Source organism: Halichoerus grypus, chromosome 12 (assembly GCF_964656455.1).
Source record: "Halichoerus grypus chromosome 12, mHalGry1.hap1.1, whole genome shotgun sequence".
In the NCBI taxonomy this organism is placed as follows: Eukaryota; Metazoa; Chordata; class Mammalia; order Carnivora; family Phocidae; genus Halichoerus; species Halichoerus grypus.
Window position 1 is genome coordinate 31756750 of NC_135723.1, and position 18751 is coordinate 31775500.

The 18751-nt window shown below is 37.3% G+C and overlaps 1 protein-coding gene across 2 annotated transcripts in view; it reads left to right on the forward strand.

Moving 5' to 3' along the window:
* The window catches only part of DMTF1 (cyclin D binding myb like transcription factor 1), a 43526-nt gene that overhangs the window by 22797 nt on the left and 1978 nt on the right, over nt 1–18751 (forward strand). For both annotated transcript variants that reach the window (XM_036081499.2, XM_036081639.2), the window contains 10 exons: nt 396–472; nt 5328–5485; nt 6621–6653; nt 7564–7673; nt 9564–9792; nt 10982–11133; nt 12433–12642; nt 15281–15366; nt 17524–17679; nt 18178–18552. In XM_036081499.2, coding sequence (XP_035937392.1) covers nt 396–472; nt 5328–5485; nt 6621–6653; nt 7564–7673; nt 9564–9792; nt 10982–11133; nt 12433–12642; nt 15281–15366; nt 17524–17679; nt 18178–18552 — 1586 coding nt within the window. The remainder of the gene's footprint in view (nt 1–395; nt 473–5327; nt 5486–6620; nt 6654–7563; nt 7674–9563; nt 9793–10981; nt 11134–12432; nt 12643–15280; nt 15367–17523; nt 17680–18177; nt 18553–18751) is intronic.

Below are 18751 nucleotides of genomic sequence, written 5' to 3' on the forward strand. Positions count from 1 at the left end.
GTGGCATTTAAAAGAAAGTACAGTTACTGCACGTGGGAGTGGGAAGTCAAGTCTTTTCAGAGATCTAACTTTGGTCTGATAAGCGGCTTAGAGGTTTAAAGTAAGTGTTTATAGTGCTACGGAGTTCATGAGGATTGGTAGGGAGCTGCTATAAGAAAGTCGGGGGTGTGCGTACGTCACTCTGAAGTTAAGGAAAGGAATTGTTTTCAACCACTGCATAGTAATACTCATTATGAATATATTATTCACTTGGTATCCAACATATTATGTTTACCTTGGAATTTAGCTACATTTTATTCCCACAGATAATTTATTTAATCACAAAGCAAATCCGCAGTATTTTATTCCTCTTGAGGGATAACATTTTCTATAACATTATTTCTTTTCCTTTAAAGGACATAAATGGAAACAGGGGATGTGGTCTAAGGAAGAAATTGATATTTTGATGAACAATATTGAACGCTATCTAAAGGTATTTTATGGCATATTTTTTTGTTTCACAAATTTTTTCATTGCCAATTGCAAAAATTATCAAAGCATCATTGTATGTACTTTACAAGGAGCTTTCCAGTAATTTTTGTAATGGTTGATTGGTTAATATGTCATAGCTTCATAATTCTAAGGTATATGATTACAGTATATTTTTAAACAAATTTTGAATTCTTTTTTTTTTTTTTAAGATTTTATTTATTTGACAGAGAGAGACAGTGAGAGAGGGAGCACAGCAGGGGGAGTGGGAGAGGGAGAAGCAGGCTTCCCGCTGAGCAGGGAGCCCGATGTGGGGCTCGATCCCAGGACGCTGGGATCATGACCTGAGCCGAAGGCAGACGCTTAACGACTGAGCCACCCAGGCGCCCCAACAAATTTCGAATTCTTAGTTTAAAATAGCTGTAATGCGTTAGTTAACACCTGAAGTTTAGACAAAATCCTAATAGCTTCTCAGAATCTTAAAGCCCTGTCTTTTCAAGCAGCCTGTAGTTTAAGCTTATATTGTCTACAGCCTAAGATATACGTCTTCTTCTTTGAATTTATGACATGAGACTTCTGCCTTTAAAAAAAAATGAATAATTTAGTTCATTTTCCTGTTGAGGCTTATATGCTGTTAGCTAAGTCATCCTTTTCATTAAATGTCTCTGGAACAAAGTGTTTCTGAGGTACTGGAGATATGAATTGCCATAACACATGGTATTGGCTTTTTAAAAGCCAGCAGTTCATTTGGGAATATTCAAAGCAGATGAAGAGCAATATAAGGCTTTGTACCATGTGAGTGATACATGTTGTGAATTCTGCATGAGATCGGAGAAGGAAGAGTATATTCTTAGGGTTAGGACAGTTACGGAGAATATTTGGAAGAGCAAGGATTTGAGTGGAGTCTTAAAGGAACAGAACTTGGGCTAGAGTGGGGCTGGAGGGAGCATGAGCAAATGCTGAACACCAGGGAGTCAGAAACGAAACCCAGAGCACATTAAATTAGCCCTTTAACTTGCACTGAGTCATTAGCCTCTGGAAACTTGGCTTTGAAGTCCAGTCCAAAGAACTAGAACTCTGTCCCATAGGAAATGAGAAAAACTGGTAACTTAGTTGAGTGAGAGATTGGTGGAGTAGGTCTGTGCTCTTCTCAAAGAAATTTTTCCAGTTATTTGCTGACCATTCCCTTAAAAGAGTTAGTGCATGTTTGAAATACATACCATCAGCATTGTTTGGGAATGGGAGGTGTACAGTATTTATTTAACCATTCTCCTATTGTTTGATACTTAGGTGGTTTATATAATTTTTCACTATTATAAATACATTGCTGCCTAGAATGTCCACATTCTTTTTTTTCCCCCTTAAATAGTTGTTTATAATGTCCACATTCTTAAACCTAATTTTAATCTGCACTGTTCCCAAGCTAAGCTCTGTAAACTATAAAGAGTAAATAAAAAACTTCAGTTCTTTGTTAATGAATAAAGATCCTTCCCACCAAACTAATTTTTTTAAGAGAAACACAAATACAGTGACCATTGAAAACGTATGTCCGCTGGTCACATACACTTTAGTTAATTAAAACTTGGAAAATGCTGCAGGTTTAGATAAGACAGTAATGAATGGTAAGAACACTGAACTTTGGGAATTAAGAAGCTGGTTTCTTGTCTAGGGGATTGGAGTAGATGGTTTCCAAGAACCCCTTCAACTCTATGAATAAAGGGTGGGAATGTGACAGATATTGGAGACCTTTTAGAGGACCATTTCACTTGACCAGATGAGAGTAATTAAGGACTCTGTAAACTACAGTGATGGCAGAATTGGCAGGGAAAGGGCAGATGAGCAGGTAGTCTCTAAGGACGCCTGGTGACTGGATGTCGGGGAGGAGGGAAAAGGAGGATTTGGAATAACTTCAGAGTGTTTTATTTCGGATGACTGGGAGAATGATTAATGGATTGGCAGAGATAGGAAATGTCCAAAAAGATGTACTGATCGTGGGAAAAGGTATTTTGTTTGATAGTTGACCATGGATTTTATTATGTGCTACTGTTTAAGAACATTGTGGAGCCATTTGTAAACCAATTAATTAGACGTCAGAGAAGTGAAAGTAACTGCTACAAGTGGAAAAAGAGAGCGCAAAAGGATCTTTTCATCTCACTATATGGTCATCCTGCAACACAGTGCCTTTCAGATATTTAGACTTGTAAATGTTAGTTTTAATTATTTGCAGAACTGGCATAAGAGAATTTTAGATTCTAAAATTTAGAAACTTTGGGGCACCTAGCTGGTTCAGTCAGTAGACTATGACTCTTCGTCTGGGGTCATGAGTTTGAACCCCATGTTGGGTGTAGAGATTACTAAAAAAAAAAAAAAATTTAATAAATAAAATGTAGAAACTTTACTGTGAAGTTTTATATATTCAAGAGAATGTATATAATGCATATCAGTGTAGTTTTACCTCTTTTTGAAATTTATGTAAATAGATTCATTCTTTGGGTGTTCTGTAACTGGTTTCTGTTGTTTATTACTGTGATTTTGTGATCCCTACCCTGTTGATTTCTTTTTTTTTTTTAGCTGTATTTCACTATGCCAATGCATATACTGTAAGTTACCCATGCATAGTTAATGGTTGTTTTGGGTCTTTTTAGTTTTTTGCTATTTATTTATACAAATTTGATGGGTGTGAATGGTATTTTATTATGGATTTAATTTGTATTCCTCTGATTACATACTTTTATATGCTTACTGGCCACTTTTTATGTTTCCTCTTTGAAATTCCTGTTTGTGTTTTTCATCAGTTTTTTATGGGGTTATACTTTTTCATTTTCTAGACATTCTTAATATTAACGGCATTTTGTTTATTTGTATGACAGATATCTTGTCTCAATTCAGTGGGCTATCTTTTCCTTCTTCCTGGGGGTCATTTGATGAAAAAAGATTCTTAATTTCAATATCAAAATCATTATTCTTTTATATTTTGCATGGTTATTTAAGAAATTCTCCTCTGCTTCAAGGGCATAAAGATACTGCCCTATATATTGTCACATAAAAGTTCTATAGTTTTGCCTTTCTTGTTGATTTTTTTTTTCCTATAGCTCTGAGATAGGGTTTCACTATTGGGGTTTTTTTGGTTTCGTATGGAAGATCGTTGTCCCAGCATCGCTATGGAATGTTGGTCTTCTCCCAATCTACAATGTCCATTTTGCCCCAAGTCAAGCTTCCCCAGACTTGTTCCTGTTTCTGACCTGTTCCTAGGTTCTGTTTGTTGGTACTTGCACCAGTATAGATAGCACTGTCTAGAGAAATCAGAGCATCTGATGGGGCAAGTCTCTATGAATGTCTTGGCCCTTTTTGGCCCTTTGCTCTTCCATTATAAATTTAGAGCCAAGTTGCAGAGAATGGAAGACCGTTGGAATTTTTATTGGGAATGCACTGAATCTGTGCATCAGTTTGAGGGTAATTAACATCTTTACAGTATTCCATCTTCCTATAGAGAACGTTGTATACCCTACATTGTAGTGGCTTCCTGTTTAATACCTTTTGGTACTTTGTTTTCCTCCACAAAGGACTTGCATCACTTGCCTAAGATTTAGTCCTGTTGCTTTTAATTATGATGTTACTGTAAATGAGAACTTTTAAACTTTTTTTGATCTTTGTATAGAAATGAAAATGACTTTATATATTGATTTTGTAACCAGTATTTGCTACTCTGAAGTTTCTACATATATAATACCTGTGAATGATTTTTTTTTTCAATCTGTACTTTTTATATATTTTCTTTTATTAGGTTATCAGCAAATCCAGACTCAGTAGGAATATAATCACATATGAATGTTCTATGTTATGAATGTTCTTTCCATATCTATAGCTATTTACATTTTTTCCATAAATTTAATATTTAATGCTGTAATAATAACAAATTTTTTTTTTAGTTAACACAAAATTCCTGGAATAAGCTCACCTTCTGTATTGATTACTGACCTTCTTACACATTGCTGGTGCTCAATATTTTAGGGACTAGGGGATCTGTGTTACAGAATGAGCTTGCCTGAAAATTCTTTTCTGAAACTATCCTTGTGTGGTTTTGCTACTGAGGTTATGCTAGCCTAATAAAATGAATGAGGAAGTGTCCCCCCTGTTTTTCTATACCCTACAATAGTTTAAAATCAGAATTATGTTTCTCTTGATTGTTTGGTAGGATTTACCTGTAAAGTCATGTGGGCCTGATATTTCCATTGTGAAAAATTATTAATAACTGATTAAATTTTCTTGGTGGTCTGTGCTTATTAGATTTTCTATCTCTTCCTGAGTCTCTTTTGGTAAGTTGACTTTTTCTAGGAGTTTATTCATTTTATTTAAGTTTTCAAATTTATTGCCATAGAATTTTCATAATGTTCAACTCTCTAATCTTTGTAGCATCTCTACTTAGGCCCCATTTTTTCATTTCCAGTATTGTTTTGTCTTTTAGTTTTGCCATAGTTTATCTTTTCATATTTTATTAGTCTTGATGAGTCTTTTCAAAGAACCATTTTTTAACATTGCTTGTAGTTTGTTATTTATTTGATTCCTGATTCCATTATTTTTGTTCTTACAATTTTCTTCTACTTTCTTTAGATACTAATTTTTTATAATTTTAAAAGGGGTTGACACAACTTGACTTTATTGAATTTAATAGTTTATTTTTGGAGCATTTAAGTATCACTTTATTATCTCTTCAAACATTTTAAAGTTTATATTTGACTTACTATTTCTCTAAATGCCATTGATGATCCTGAACATAAAAAAACAACTTTTAAAAAGCATAGTATATCCATATGCATTTTATCAGAAATCCCTAAATCAAAGAAATGTAACCCATTTAGGCACGCGGAATAAAAGATGCTACAGAAATCATCTTTGAGATGTCAAAAGACGAAAGAAAAGATTTCTACAGGACTATAGCATGGGGTCTGAACCGGCCTTTGTTTGCAGTTTATAGAAGAGTGCTTCGCATGTATGATGACAGAAACCATGTGGGAAAGTATGAAAACTTGTAATGCTGCATGTTTTCATGTAATTAGGGGAAATATTTAAAGAGCTATCATTTTTTAAATATAGTTATCAGAATTTTAATTGGAGACAGCTATGAATTACTGTTTGCTGTGTTAATATTTTTTTTCTCCAGGTCCATGTTGTAAATATGGAAATCTCATTATAATAAGGCCTCTTAGAAATTAGAATCTCAATCACCTTATATATGTCAGATTTTAGACTTAGCTGTCTTCATCAAAATCTGCTTTGTAATAAAGTAATAAAATAATAAAAATACAGTGGTTAAAGATTTAGGAAGTTGAAAAAAACCCTCTAAATTCATTGGTAACGTTCCTTTTTTTTTTTTTTTTAATAGTATAGCATTTCCTAGGTTAGTGACTTTATTTATATATATATATATATATATATATATAAACCAGAGTGGAAAATAAATAATTAAATTTCTGAATACAATGCCTGGATTTCTGTTATAGGTAACATTTATGGGAAGGCATCATTTTTTTTTCAATGCAATGATTCTTTGGTGTTACTGACGTATTTTTAATTTCTCTTTGGGAATTTTAGGTAGTTATACTATGGCTTATTAGATACTGCTTTAAAAAAGAACATTGCATTGGCTGTATTGAGTACTTGCCATCTAAAGAAAATGAGCCTTTACGTTGGAGCAAGAGTATGGCAGATATCCGTGCATGGGTAGGGGAAATGAAGAGAAGTTTTTAAAATTTTTTGGTGCCTTGTGAGAATTTACCATAGATTTGCATTTTGGCTCTGGTTTACAGTGTCATGCATAGCTATGTTAGAGGGCCTGAAACCAGTTTTGAAATAATGGAAGACTTAAAGCAGAATAGGAGCAAATATGTTTTAAATGTTGAATTTTCCTAGAGAAAGATGTACATTGCTCACTTTTATTATAGCTAAAAGTATTGTATTTTTTTTTACAAAAAAGATAGAAGAATTAGTTTTAATTTTTAGTAATTTACTTTGAAATTGGTTACTTTAAAAATATTATCAGTATGCTAAGTGACTTAACATTTGGCTCCCTAAGTGAAATTCTGATTTTTATTAAGGTTTTTTAGCATTCTTTGTTTTAATTGATCTTTTTAAAAATTTCTTTAAATTTCTAGATATACACCTGAAGAAATTGAAAAGCTCAAGGAGTAAGTTTAAAATTTTTTTTCTTTTCCTGAATTCTGATAGTTGGGTTTTAACTTTTTTAATACCTTTGTTTTTTAAACTTTTACTGTGAAAATGTCTAGAGATTTTTAGTAGACTGGTGTAATTTAATCCTGCTATTAAGCATGATTGACCATAAAAAGAACTTTTCAGATCCATACATGCACAGAGTAGCCATGCCCATAAATTTCGTCTTCTCCTATAGTGAGTTGCTGAATGAAATGTGTCCTCAGACCACTAATAAGGGTTACAGAAGAGATTAGATGGCCATTCTTGGTGGCCTGAAGACTAAATACTAAATACCAGGAACTTAATACCAGGATCAAAACCAGGGTTGTGCTACATGCTTAGTTTAGAATGGTGACTTAGCAAATGTTTCACTTAATGTCTGGGCGAACTCTACTTTATGAAGGCTATTTCGCAGGAAAAATAATTTTCTTTGTTGAGTAGGGCCATAAAGTATGGGTTAATGGATTGTATGGATCGTGGAAAAAACTGAGGGTTGATCCTCTTTATGATGGTAGCAGCTTGGGAAACTTTTTCAGATGTCTGAGAAGAGCTCGTTAGGAGTACTGAAAAGGGAACAATCTGGGGATTGCCTGGGAGATTGTGTCAGTAACCTGAGGGGAAATTTGGTCTTTTTTGAACACATATCCAAGTTACTTATTTCTTCTCTGACCCAGGAAAAAGGCAATTGCTGCCTGTTTTTTTTTCACCCACAGACAACTGTGGACCCCAAAAAAAGGCCACACTTTCAAACTTTGGCTCTCAAAGTATTGCTGCCCACAACTTCCAAACCAGTCAAATGGGAAGAAGAAGAATGAAGAATAAATGATGAAATTAAAAGGGAGAAAACAGTTGAACCCAATGCTGATTGGCAGACTCTTGTTTTAGGCTCCGGATAAAGCATGGCAATGACTGGGCAACAATAGGGGCGGCGCTAGGAAGAAGCGCGTCTTCCGTCAAAGATCGGTGCCGACTGATGAAGGATACTTGCAACACAGGTACTGTGAGCGCTGCCGATGGGCTGCTCTTGTCCCCATGGGAGCTTCCCGCCCTGTCACATACTGCTTTCTCTTCTCTTCTGGAAAGAAATTTGTCATTCACTTGAGTTCACATTTTATTTTCTTCACGCTTTGTAGGCCCGAGTAATCCTTCATTTTTCTGCTTTTGTGCGAGGTGACATTGTTCACAGGGACACATGTCCTCAGTTTCCGAGGTTTTAGGTATAGCATGTTTCCATTTTGTAGCCATTCAAAACTGCTCCAGTTGGGAAAGTTGTTACTAGGTTTATGTACAGGAAGTAGTTTTAATTTAAGCCCATCTAACTGTTGAGCTTCTGTTAACAACAGCTTATCCACTCATGTTTATAAAAAACTTAAAAAGTTATCTTTCAGTGCTGTGGCTCTGTTTTGCTTATTTCAAACAAGTAAGTATATTTTTCCATAGAAAAGACTTGTCATTAGTGTTTCAGTCTCTAGTACAGACCACAAATGCCTATTTAACTCTTAATGTATACAAATGCACTGATGATACTGTTAAACCTACCCTTTGTGACCAACAACAGTATTGAGGCTCCAGCACCAGCTCTCAGATAACTTTTCTGAGCCTCAGTCTCCTCTAAAATGAAGAGTTAGAAGAGGTGATCTGTAATTCTCATATATGAGAAGGGAACTATGATCTCATAGTTCCCTTTTAGCCCTAAAATTCTCTGAAGGAGCCACAATCTGTGCTTAGTCTTTAATAAGAAAAATAGTTCTCAAGTTAAGCTTCCAGGTTATATATTTTCTTTTTTCACCTCCCTACCCCGCCAAAGTGGAATCAGGAATATTTCCTGCTTAACCATTCATTCCACCAGCCCTATGACCCACAAGACATTGAGAACATAAATCCCACCAACTCTGTCATTCTGTGGTTAATGACAGCTTAATGAATGAAGCAGGAATAGGAGCTCTAGATTTAGGATTTGACCCCAGAGTTTCATGTAAGGCACTGTGAGTACAGAACCCCTTTTGTTGCCATGCTAAAGTAGAAGAGCAGGACTTTGTCTTGAATATATGGTATCCAGAACTGTGCCTAGAACATAATAGAAGTTCAATAAATACTTGTTGAATGAATGAATCCCTGATGCAAGCACACAGCTCTTTTGAAATTTTCTAGACATTTTTAGCTACTAGTAACAAAATGGAAACAGAAGTAGAAGGAGTAAAAAAAATGTTTTTCTGCTCAAGTTCCTTAAGAAAAGACCAAGAGGATCATTTGGTGTCATTACTGGTTTATGGCTTTAGGAAAACCTGGAGTAAAATCATGTGTGAATACCAGTCTCAGACTTCTGTTTTATCACAATATCTTAGAGTTGGGATAGTGGGGAAAGGAGATGGTATAAATCTAGTTTCCATTTTTACTTAAGTGGGTGGGAGCCCATAGGAGTTACTCCACTTGTCTCTCATCATTCATTCCTCTAATGAAGGATCTCTATTGAGCTTACTCTACTTCTGCACAGCAGGGAATTTTAGGCAAGACTAAGGAAAAATTGTGATTGTGAGTTTCTGTGTCCATGTCGCCTCCATGAAGCTCTTCCCACTTAGGATTAGTGCAACTTGACAGCATATAATTTTTTCTAGGTATGTATTGCGTAGTTTTTCTTTCCATAAGGAGTCAGGCAGTATTTTCTAGTAGGATTCTATATTTTCTTTTGTATCAAGAACCTTACTGGGCTAGTCAGGTGCAACCGTCTTAGTAGATATATGCAGATTCCCGCCCCAGGGTCGTTCATAAATAACTTTTGGTGCTACTGCGTACTTCCATCAGTCCTTGGAAATACAGGGCTGAATCTGATTTGCAAAAAAAAAAAGAAGGTAGCAGTAGTGGTCTAGATGATTTCCTTCTTTCAGGGAAGTGGACGGAAGAAGAGGAGAAGAGACTTGCAGAGGTGGTTCATGAATTGACAAGCACTGAGCCAGGTGACATAGTGACACAGGGCGTGTCATGGGCAGCTGTGGCAGAGCGAGTCGGGACCCGCTCAGAAAAGCAGTGTCGTTCTAAATGGCTCAACTACCTGAACTGGAAACAGAGTGGAGGTACTGAATGGACCAAGGAAGATGAAATCAATCTCATCCTCAGGTTTGTGTCGTAAGTCCTTTAGTAACAAAAGCTGCTTAATAGCTATAGTTGTCTTGATTGGTATTTCCTCTTTTGGTTTCCCTAGATGCCTAATGTCTGAAAAGCATCCTTTCCATAGAGAAAGGATCCATGGAGGATCTTTCAGATCCTATGCATTTCATATTGAGCTCTTTTTTTGTTGTTTTGTGTTTGTTCCTTTTTAGAGGATTTAGTGCTCGTGCAAAGTACCAGCTTGAAGGCGTGGAGACTGAAGTCCTCTCTGTCCACAGAACAGGTACGGCACAGACAGTGGCCCTGCAGCTTGCCACTGTCCCACCACTGTGCCTCAGTGCTAGCAGAGGGGCTCCACGTGCAGGGGAAGAGGGCTCTTCAGTCTCCATGCCCTTCAATCTTGGGCTCCTGTGCTAAGATTGCCAAGAAGGGGGCCCAGTCTGCAGTTACCCCACACCTTCCCACTGGCCCCAGTCAGGCACTTCCATTTTTTTTTTAAGTTAGTCGGTATAACCATTAAGACTCAGTGATTCAAGTGGGCAAAAATACCAACAAGAAAATGTTTGAGACACTGAAGTAATAAAAGCTACTCCCTCCTGCAAATCAAAATCATCATGACAGTTGAAGCTAGAAAACAAAACAGACCATTCATACCCCAAATTGAGTGGTACTATCATGTTGATGGTTTTTGTTTTGGTTGCTGCTGGAGTATTTTGTTTTTCTAGCATTTTATTTTGGGTTTTGTTTTTAATATACTTCTTTCAACCGGTCATCTGCAAATAGCTCATTTCTCAACATTTTTATTACAGATACGGAAAAGCTCAGATCTAGGAAGTAACTTGCTATGACACACTCTAAAACATGGCAAAACACTATATAATTAACCCTGTTCTTACCCTCTTCTAACCTTTAGCTACTCCCTTGCCTTTACAGTGCTTCATCTGCTTCTGACCATTTACGGTCTGGCCCCTTGCTTGTACCATTAACAAAAGGCTCTTGCCAGTGCTCAGTCATAGCTCTCAGCTCTGGGAGCAGTTCTGCACCCTTGAAATTCTTTCCCATGCAATTAACAGTAGCTTTTCCGTGACAAAAGCTGCTGTCCCCTTTATTGCCAGTGCCATCATGTGTAGTCAGAGGAGGGTTCTTCCAGAGAAATCCATTAACAGGTTCTAACAGACGTTTGTTTTGTAACCTGTAGGATAGCAGAGCTTGATGTAGCTGATGAAAATGACATCAACTGGGATCTGTTAGCGGAGGGATGGAGCAGTGTCCGTTCACCACAATGGCTTCGAAGTAAATGGTGGACCATCAAAAGGCAAATTGCAAATCATAAGGATGTTTCATTCCCTGGTAATGTATTATTTGCTTCTTAAGTCCTTCCCTTGTCTTACCAGATATTTACTCCTCAGAACTTAGAGATCAGAAATTCTTTGCCTCAGCTAAAGAGATACGAATCTTAGTAGATCTTCACTTAAATATCTCCTCTGTTTCTTTGGGTAACTGTCTTTTCTTCCCTTGAGGAGTTGATGTGATGTGTAATTCTCAAAGCACCTAAGACGAAAATATACACATTTATACACATTCTTGTTCTCATATCAACTGAAGAAGAAAACGATTTTACATATCGTGTACCAAAATGAATTTCTGAAAACTTAGGTTTAAATCAACTTTTATGTGTTGAATAATTTCATGTATTTTAACTGGGTTTGTCATTTAGAGATTGTCTTTGGTGGCTTTATAGTATAAAGACCATAAATCTATAATTCATTTATTACATAAATCTAGAGATCTTAAGTTGGGTTTGCTTAAACGGGAGGCATAGAGCCTGCTTTGCACCGAGGTGCAAAACTCCGTTGTACAGTCCATGTAATTAAGGCAGTCAGATTCATTCCCCTTAGCGTGGTGCTCCAACTTCCATTTTTCCCAAGGAAAATTAAATGCTGAAGAACTTTGGCTTGATGAAAATAAGATTTTTTAAAAATTAAGTACATAGTTACAAATTTATAAAGCTAATGTTAAAACCGGAAGAGTGAATGAATACTAATGTGACATGAACCCACCCAGATTTCAGTTATCACCTGAGAGTATTGATAGCTTATCATGACTAGTGGAATGGGGCAAGTCTAGATTTGACTTTCCTGCACAAGAATTCATGGTGGTTGCATATTACTGTTTGGAAAAAATGAGCTGCTACTCTGGAGTCGTGAGTTAAACTAAAACAGTCAGGTGTCCTTGAGTACTTGGTGTGTGTGGAGGAGAAGTACACTATTCACTTAAAAAAGGAAATAAGCTACTTTGCATTAACAATATTCTTCCTAAATGGTAAGAATTTTATCCTGAAGCCCTAGGACATAGCGAAGGTTTTATTTTCATGTTCCTCACAATGGCTATTTTTTTAATGTATCTTAGGTGGCAAGAATAACATTATGTTAGGAATTTTTTAAGTTTCTTGTGATGGATGATGTTTCCAAAAATTTCCAGACAGGTTGTAGCTTTAAAATATTTTTATTGTTATTTTGCTGAGATCTCACATGCAGTGTACAATTATTTATTCCAAATACTTTCCCTCCTTACCCCCACCTCCCTTGCTGCTTAGATGGTGGTCTGTCGGAGAATCAATGTTCTTTTTGTCTACCCATCTCCCTTCAGTCTTAATAAAAGGTCTTAAACAGTTACATGAGAATCAAAAAAACAACCCAACGCTTTTGGAGAATAAATCAGGATCTGGAGTTCCAAACAGTAATTCCAATTCCAGTGTACAGCATGTTCAGATCAGAGTCGCCCGCTTGGAAGACAATACAGCCATCTCTCCAAGCCCCATGACAGCCTTGCAGATTCCAGTCCAGATCACCCATGTCTGTAAGTGTTTATTGGAGACTCCTTGCTATTGGACCTGTATGATTTAGTAACGGCTCTAACACCTTTCATTCTTCTAGAATGTTGACAGGAATTTGTGCAAGTTGACACAGGCACTCTAAGGCATTTTACAATTGAGCAAAATAGAGTTCCTAAGGTGGCACATCATTTGTAGTAATTCACCAGAGACACAAATTGGGGGTGGATTTGAAGTCGTGTGTAGAAGAAATGAGTTTGTTGAGATTGAAGATTTTCTTCAGGAAGTAAAGAGCCAGTTTCCTGTGGGAACTCTTTTGTTTATCCTTTCTTTTTCCTTTGCGTCTGATATTTTTTGTGTTTAATGAGATTATGAGAACTGAACAATTGTTACAGGGAGAGGAAATTATTTCCTGAAATCTAAGCCAAGTTGATAGTTCTTTTTTCCCATGGTAGAGTAACAAAAGGAAGGAGAATAAAATTCTCAGAACCAGATGATTCTTCAGTTTTTTCTCATTTCTTTTGTCTACCTAAATGCTATGCCTATGGAAAGGTCATTACCAAGAGTATACCAGTTGCTGTTTGTTATTCTCAATCAGGATTATTGGCATTTTGAGTGAGATAATTCATTGTTGGCAGGGCTGTCCTACACATTGCAGGATGCTCAGTGTCCCTTGCAGTGGTACTTCCTAATCACTATGGCAAATAAAAACACCTAAGGATTTTCACCTTTTTGAGAATCACTGGGCTGTCTATTGGTTGTGGTGACACTATATATATCCATATATCCAATGACTATCAAAATTACCTTGGAGACCTTTAAACTAATCATGCCTGTCTTAAAATTCTTATTTAAGTTTGGGTATTTGCTTTAGCTTTTTACCAGTGTGATAATGCATGAAGAATTTTTCTTTAGCCCTCTGCTTATTTAACTTTATAGCCTGAAGAATTACAAAGCAACTGAAATTACTGGTCCGCCATAAATATGAGAGCTGTTGGTTATAGATTGTGCACAGAAATTGTTAGAACTCTCCTTGGCTGTTGTGGTGACTATACTTATTGGGAATGCAGACATTTTAGATTTGGTACCTTAATATTCACAGGATGGCTTTTTTAAAATATGTAGAATAATTGTATTTCTTCCAGCAAGAAATGTTGGTAAGAGTTTTATACCATATCAGTTATTCTTTGCATTCAGGCTAAAATCTCATGATTGTTTCTTCCTTTATGTTAGGAGTCAGGGACTAGCAAACCTTAAAGCCAGAATAGTAAATATAAACATGTTAGACTTAGCAGCCCACATAAGTCTTTGTGGAATTTTCTGGTTTTTAAACAATCCTTTAAAAATGTAAAAACCATTCTTAGTCTTGAGCCACATTTGTCCCTGCCCATAGTTTGCTTACCCATGATGAAGGTTATTTATCTGGAATCACTTTAAATTATTCTAAGTATGATCTTAAGATTCCATCAAATAGAGAAATAGTAACATGAATCAGGTGCATTTCTTTAGAAAGGTGTCTCATTTCCAACTGAGAAGTATTTTAGTTGGAATAAACACTACACATTACAAGATGATTCCAAATCCTTTTTCACATGGATTTAACTACAGGTGCAATTGAAAGCACCAAGAGATCCACGTTTCATCTAGTCTTAATTCCTTATAACCTTGATCAGGTGTAACCAACACTGCTCAAGTCTAAAGCCTCAACTGACACACCTATAAACAGATTATATACTGTGTGATCTCTAAAGCACTGTTCAGTCTCCCAAATGTGTTGTTCTGGGCTGGGCGGAGCAAGGTGGCGGAGGAGTAGGAGACCTGGATTTCGTCTGGTCTCAGGAATTCAGCTGGATAGGGATCAAACCATTCTGAACACCTACGAACCCAAATGTGTTCTTGTGAAATAACTTTTTTTTTTTTTTAGAGATTTAAGAGAGCGCACAAACTCGGGGCGGGGCGCGGGGGGGGGGGGGAGTTGCGCAGAGGGCAGACTCCCCACTGAGCAGGGAACCCGACATGGGGCTCGATCCCAGGACCCTGGGATCATGGCCTGAGCTGAAGGCAGACGCTTAACTGACTGAGCCACCCAGGCGCCCCTGAAATAATTCTATCTTATATTTCATGTATGTGGTTCCTCCCAACAACTACATGAGGTAGGCAGGACACATAGTCTTTGAACATGAGTAGGTTCAAAGCAAGCTATTTGCTCGGGAGTGATGCTGCTGGAACAGAAGCCTGGTTTTGGGGGACTAACATTCCAGGAATCCATACTGCTTATCAGATTGTCCAGGAAAATTTATTTTTTACCAAGTTCCTGTTGACTTGTTAGTCTTAGGGTATTCCTCTTACTTCTAGAACTATTTTGTGATCTCTACCAAGGCTTAGCAGATACTGTCTCTGTAACAGTCAGCTCTGCCCTTAAAGTACAGAAGCAACTGTGGAGAATAAATAGGTGTGGCCGTGTTCCTATAAATACTTTTTACAAACACTGGTAGTGGGCCGGATTTGGATATGAGCCACAGTTTGCTAACCACTAACCTGTGCCATCCCAGGTAAATCTGTTAGATTCCTTCTCGTAAGAAATTTAAATGACTTCAGGTTTCCAGGCAAATTACTCACTATGAGACTACGTGTTTTATTTTGTTGTCCTTGTTCCTACCACAGCTTCAACAGAGTCCCCTGCTGCTACTGTTGACTCGGAAACAATAACACTAAACAGTGGAACACTACAGGCATTTGAGATTCTTCCAGTGAGTAGCACTTCACAAAACAGAAATGGGCATTTTATGCATAAGAAAAATCACTGGTTTTAGCACTGTTACCATATAAACAAATGAAATAAAAACATGATTGGCATTCAGTGCAGCTCTGTCCATGTTTTTGAGGCCAGATTGTTAAACGAGGACATAAATCAGACTTCCACTTTTTCTTCATCTCTAGAGGTTTAAACCAATAACGTGCTCTTTTTACATATGAACGTGACAGGGCTTAATGAGGAGGGTGCATGCTATGGATTTGTATTGAGTCATAAACAAATACCATCCATAACCAAAAAGTTTATTGTACTGGCCCTTGGGGATACAGAATTTAAAAGTCCCAGTCCTAAATGGTGTAGCCACTTTACAGAAGAACCTTGTAGTTCTTCTAAAGGTGAAACAGTATAGTTAACATCTGAGCCATCAATTCTGAATAATTCATTCATTCAGCAGTAAAAAAGAACAAAGTACTAATACATGCTCCAAGGGTGAACCTTGAAAATGTTATGCTAAGTGAAACTAGCCACAAAATACCATAGAGTGTTTGATTCCCATTTATTTGAAGTGTCTAAAATAGGCAAATCTGTAGAGACAAAAAGATTAATGGTTGCCTATGCTAAGAGGTTGTGGGGGAGCTAAGGACCAAGATGGCTAATTTGAATGGGGTTTCTTTTGGGTGAAGTAGGGTAACTTTTTAAGTCTCCATTCTTACCCTGTTTTCTAAAATGGATAATACCCAGAATTAGCTCATTTTTCAGGAAGAAAATATAAAGTAGGTTTTATTTAAATTCTGTCAAGCTTTATTTGCTGTGAAAAACATAGGGCTATTAGTGCAAAAGTTTATCCTCTGCACAGTCAAATCTCATGAGGATAGTCGACATGGCTAAAGGTTCTCTTTTAGAACAACTTTGGAACCTCTACTAGCAATTTATTTAACCTAAGCTTCCACTTCCTAATCCTGTGGTCTCCAAAATAGGGATGTGTAATATAACCCTTTGTCACAGGTTGAAAACTTTTTTTTTTTGGCCACCTCCTCTCTGCCCCCTGGCCAAATAATATACATACATATATTTAGAGTATGTGTTCAGGTTTTTACTTATTTGGGTCACAGATATTTAGACTTCTGTCCTAATTTATTAATAAAAGATGATATTGCCTCAGCTTCAAAAAATCATGAACATTACAGGAACTTAAATAAAATGCATATATTTAATACATGAAGTATTTATTGTCTGACCACATCTAATTTACTAATTATAAATTGTAAATGATCAGCTTTTACTTCTATGGAGAGGGAGGAAAGAAATTGAGTCCTACTTGAGTCCTACTGTGTGCCAGGCACCATTTTGTAATAATTTGTAATGCTCACAACCCCTTCCCTGAGGTAGTTATTATGCCTGCTTTAGCAATAAGGAAACTTACTTTCATTGAGCTAGTACCAGGAGAGCTATTATAACTTCAGTACACAAGACCACAGGCTCTAGGACTTCAACATCACCCTCTAAGTGTAAACACTTTCCCTGTGGGAGAAAAGGATAAACCGAACTCAAATTATCAAGCATAGAAGTTGAATAGTTTTGTGACAGTTCTGTGAAACCTATCAAGATAAACTATCAGTTAACCAGCTTTTCAAAGTTACTCTTTTTCATTCAGAACACTAATTACTATCTCTGTACATTTCTTAGTATAAAAAATAGTTCCTAAAATTATACTATGGAAAAAATCTGTTCAAGTAAACTCTGTAGTACCTTTTCAAAAATGTGAAACTTGTAAAAAGTGGGGAGAGTGCCAGTTCTTTACATGCTAGACAGGCAGTGAAGGAAGACTGTGTGCGGGTTACTGCACTGGACACAGTGGCTTATGCTACCGTGTCTTGGTGCCTTGAAATAAATGGCTAAGACCAGACCATAGAAATACATGGGAGTGAAGAGCAGGATCAAGGTTCTCTGTTAAACCTCCCAGACAAGTGTAAGGACGTAGGACGAGTCAGTATTATACCCTTCATTGTGTTACTTGAGGGCACCTTCAGGATTGGGAAGTACATTTGTGGCTAGTAAATTAAAGACTCCATTTCAGATATAAAGCTAGACTTAAGTAAGCTTACTCACTCAGTGTGTTGCACCTATGTTGATCTTAACTTTTTTGCTTCAGTCTTTCCATTTACAGCCCACTGGCACTCCAGGCACCTACCTGCTTCAGACAAGCTCAAGCCAAGGCCTTCCCCTCACTCTGACGGCTAGTCCCACAGTAACCCTGACGGCTGCCGCACCTGCTTCTCCTGAACAGATCATTGTTCACGCTTTATCCGTATGTTCCATCAGTTCCTTGGTTTTTCTAGTTTCTGTAGAGAAGACTGGCTGATAAGTGTCACCAGAAGCTTTTTGTTTTTAATACTATGAGAGAACCCATGTGCCTTCAATAATAACAATAGGTCTAGGGGAGAAATGGATTATGTAGTCTAAGTATTTGAGTACCTGTTAGGGACCAGGATTAAATGATACTAAGTTTAAGAGCCAGAACTAATAGAGTCCACTTATTTAAACAATTTTTCCTACTGCTGTTGTCTTAGGAGCATAGTTTTACACCATTACTCTGCCTCTACTGGAGTATAACCCTTACCCCTGTGTGTCTCCTTACAGGAGATGGAATGATTGGGGGGGGGTCCTAGACCACTGCAGTTCCAGAGGTGAGGGCAGGGGTGGGGACAGGCGGGTGCCACCTGTAAATGGTAGTTGTCGCCTATAACTGAAGTCTGGTTGGGACTTTCTCATTTTGCCATTGACCATTTTCTTTGACATTTTATAGCCAGAACATTTGTTAAACACAAGTGACAACGTCACGGTGCAGTGTCACACACCACGAGTCATCATTCAGACTGTTGCCACAGAAGACCTCACTTCTTCCATATCCCAAGCAGAACTGACAGTAGATAGTGATATTCACTCATCTGATTTTCCTGAGCCTCCAGATGCCCTAGAAGCAGACACTTTCCCAGATGAAATTCATCAGCCTAAGATAACTGTAGAGCCATCATTTAATGATGCTCATGTATCCAAATTCAGTGACCAAAATAGCACAGAACTGATGAATAGTGTTATGGTCAGAGCGGAAGGAATCTCTGACACCGACCTTAAACAAGAGGAGTCATCTTCTCCTTTAGCCCGTGCTTATGTTACTGAGGTAAGTTGCAATTAAGGGAACAGCCTCTGGGTTCTTGCCTTGAGCCTTAAACCTTCATTTTGGAAAAAGCCTAGCAATAATTTATGGGGGGGAGGGGGTCCTCCACCAACTTCCCTTTTTCTCTGGACACAAAATCAAATGCAAACTGTACCTGCGACCTCACAAGATGAGACAGCAGTGTGTTGCTCAGCCTTAGCAC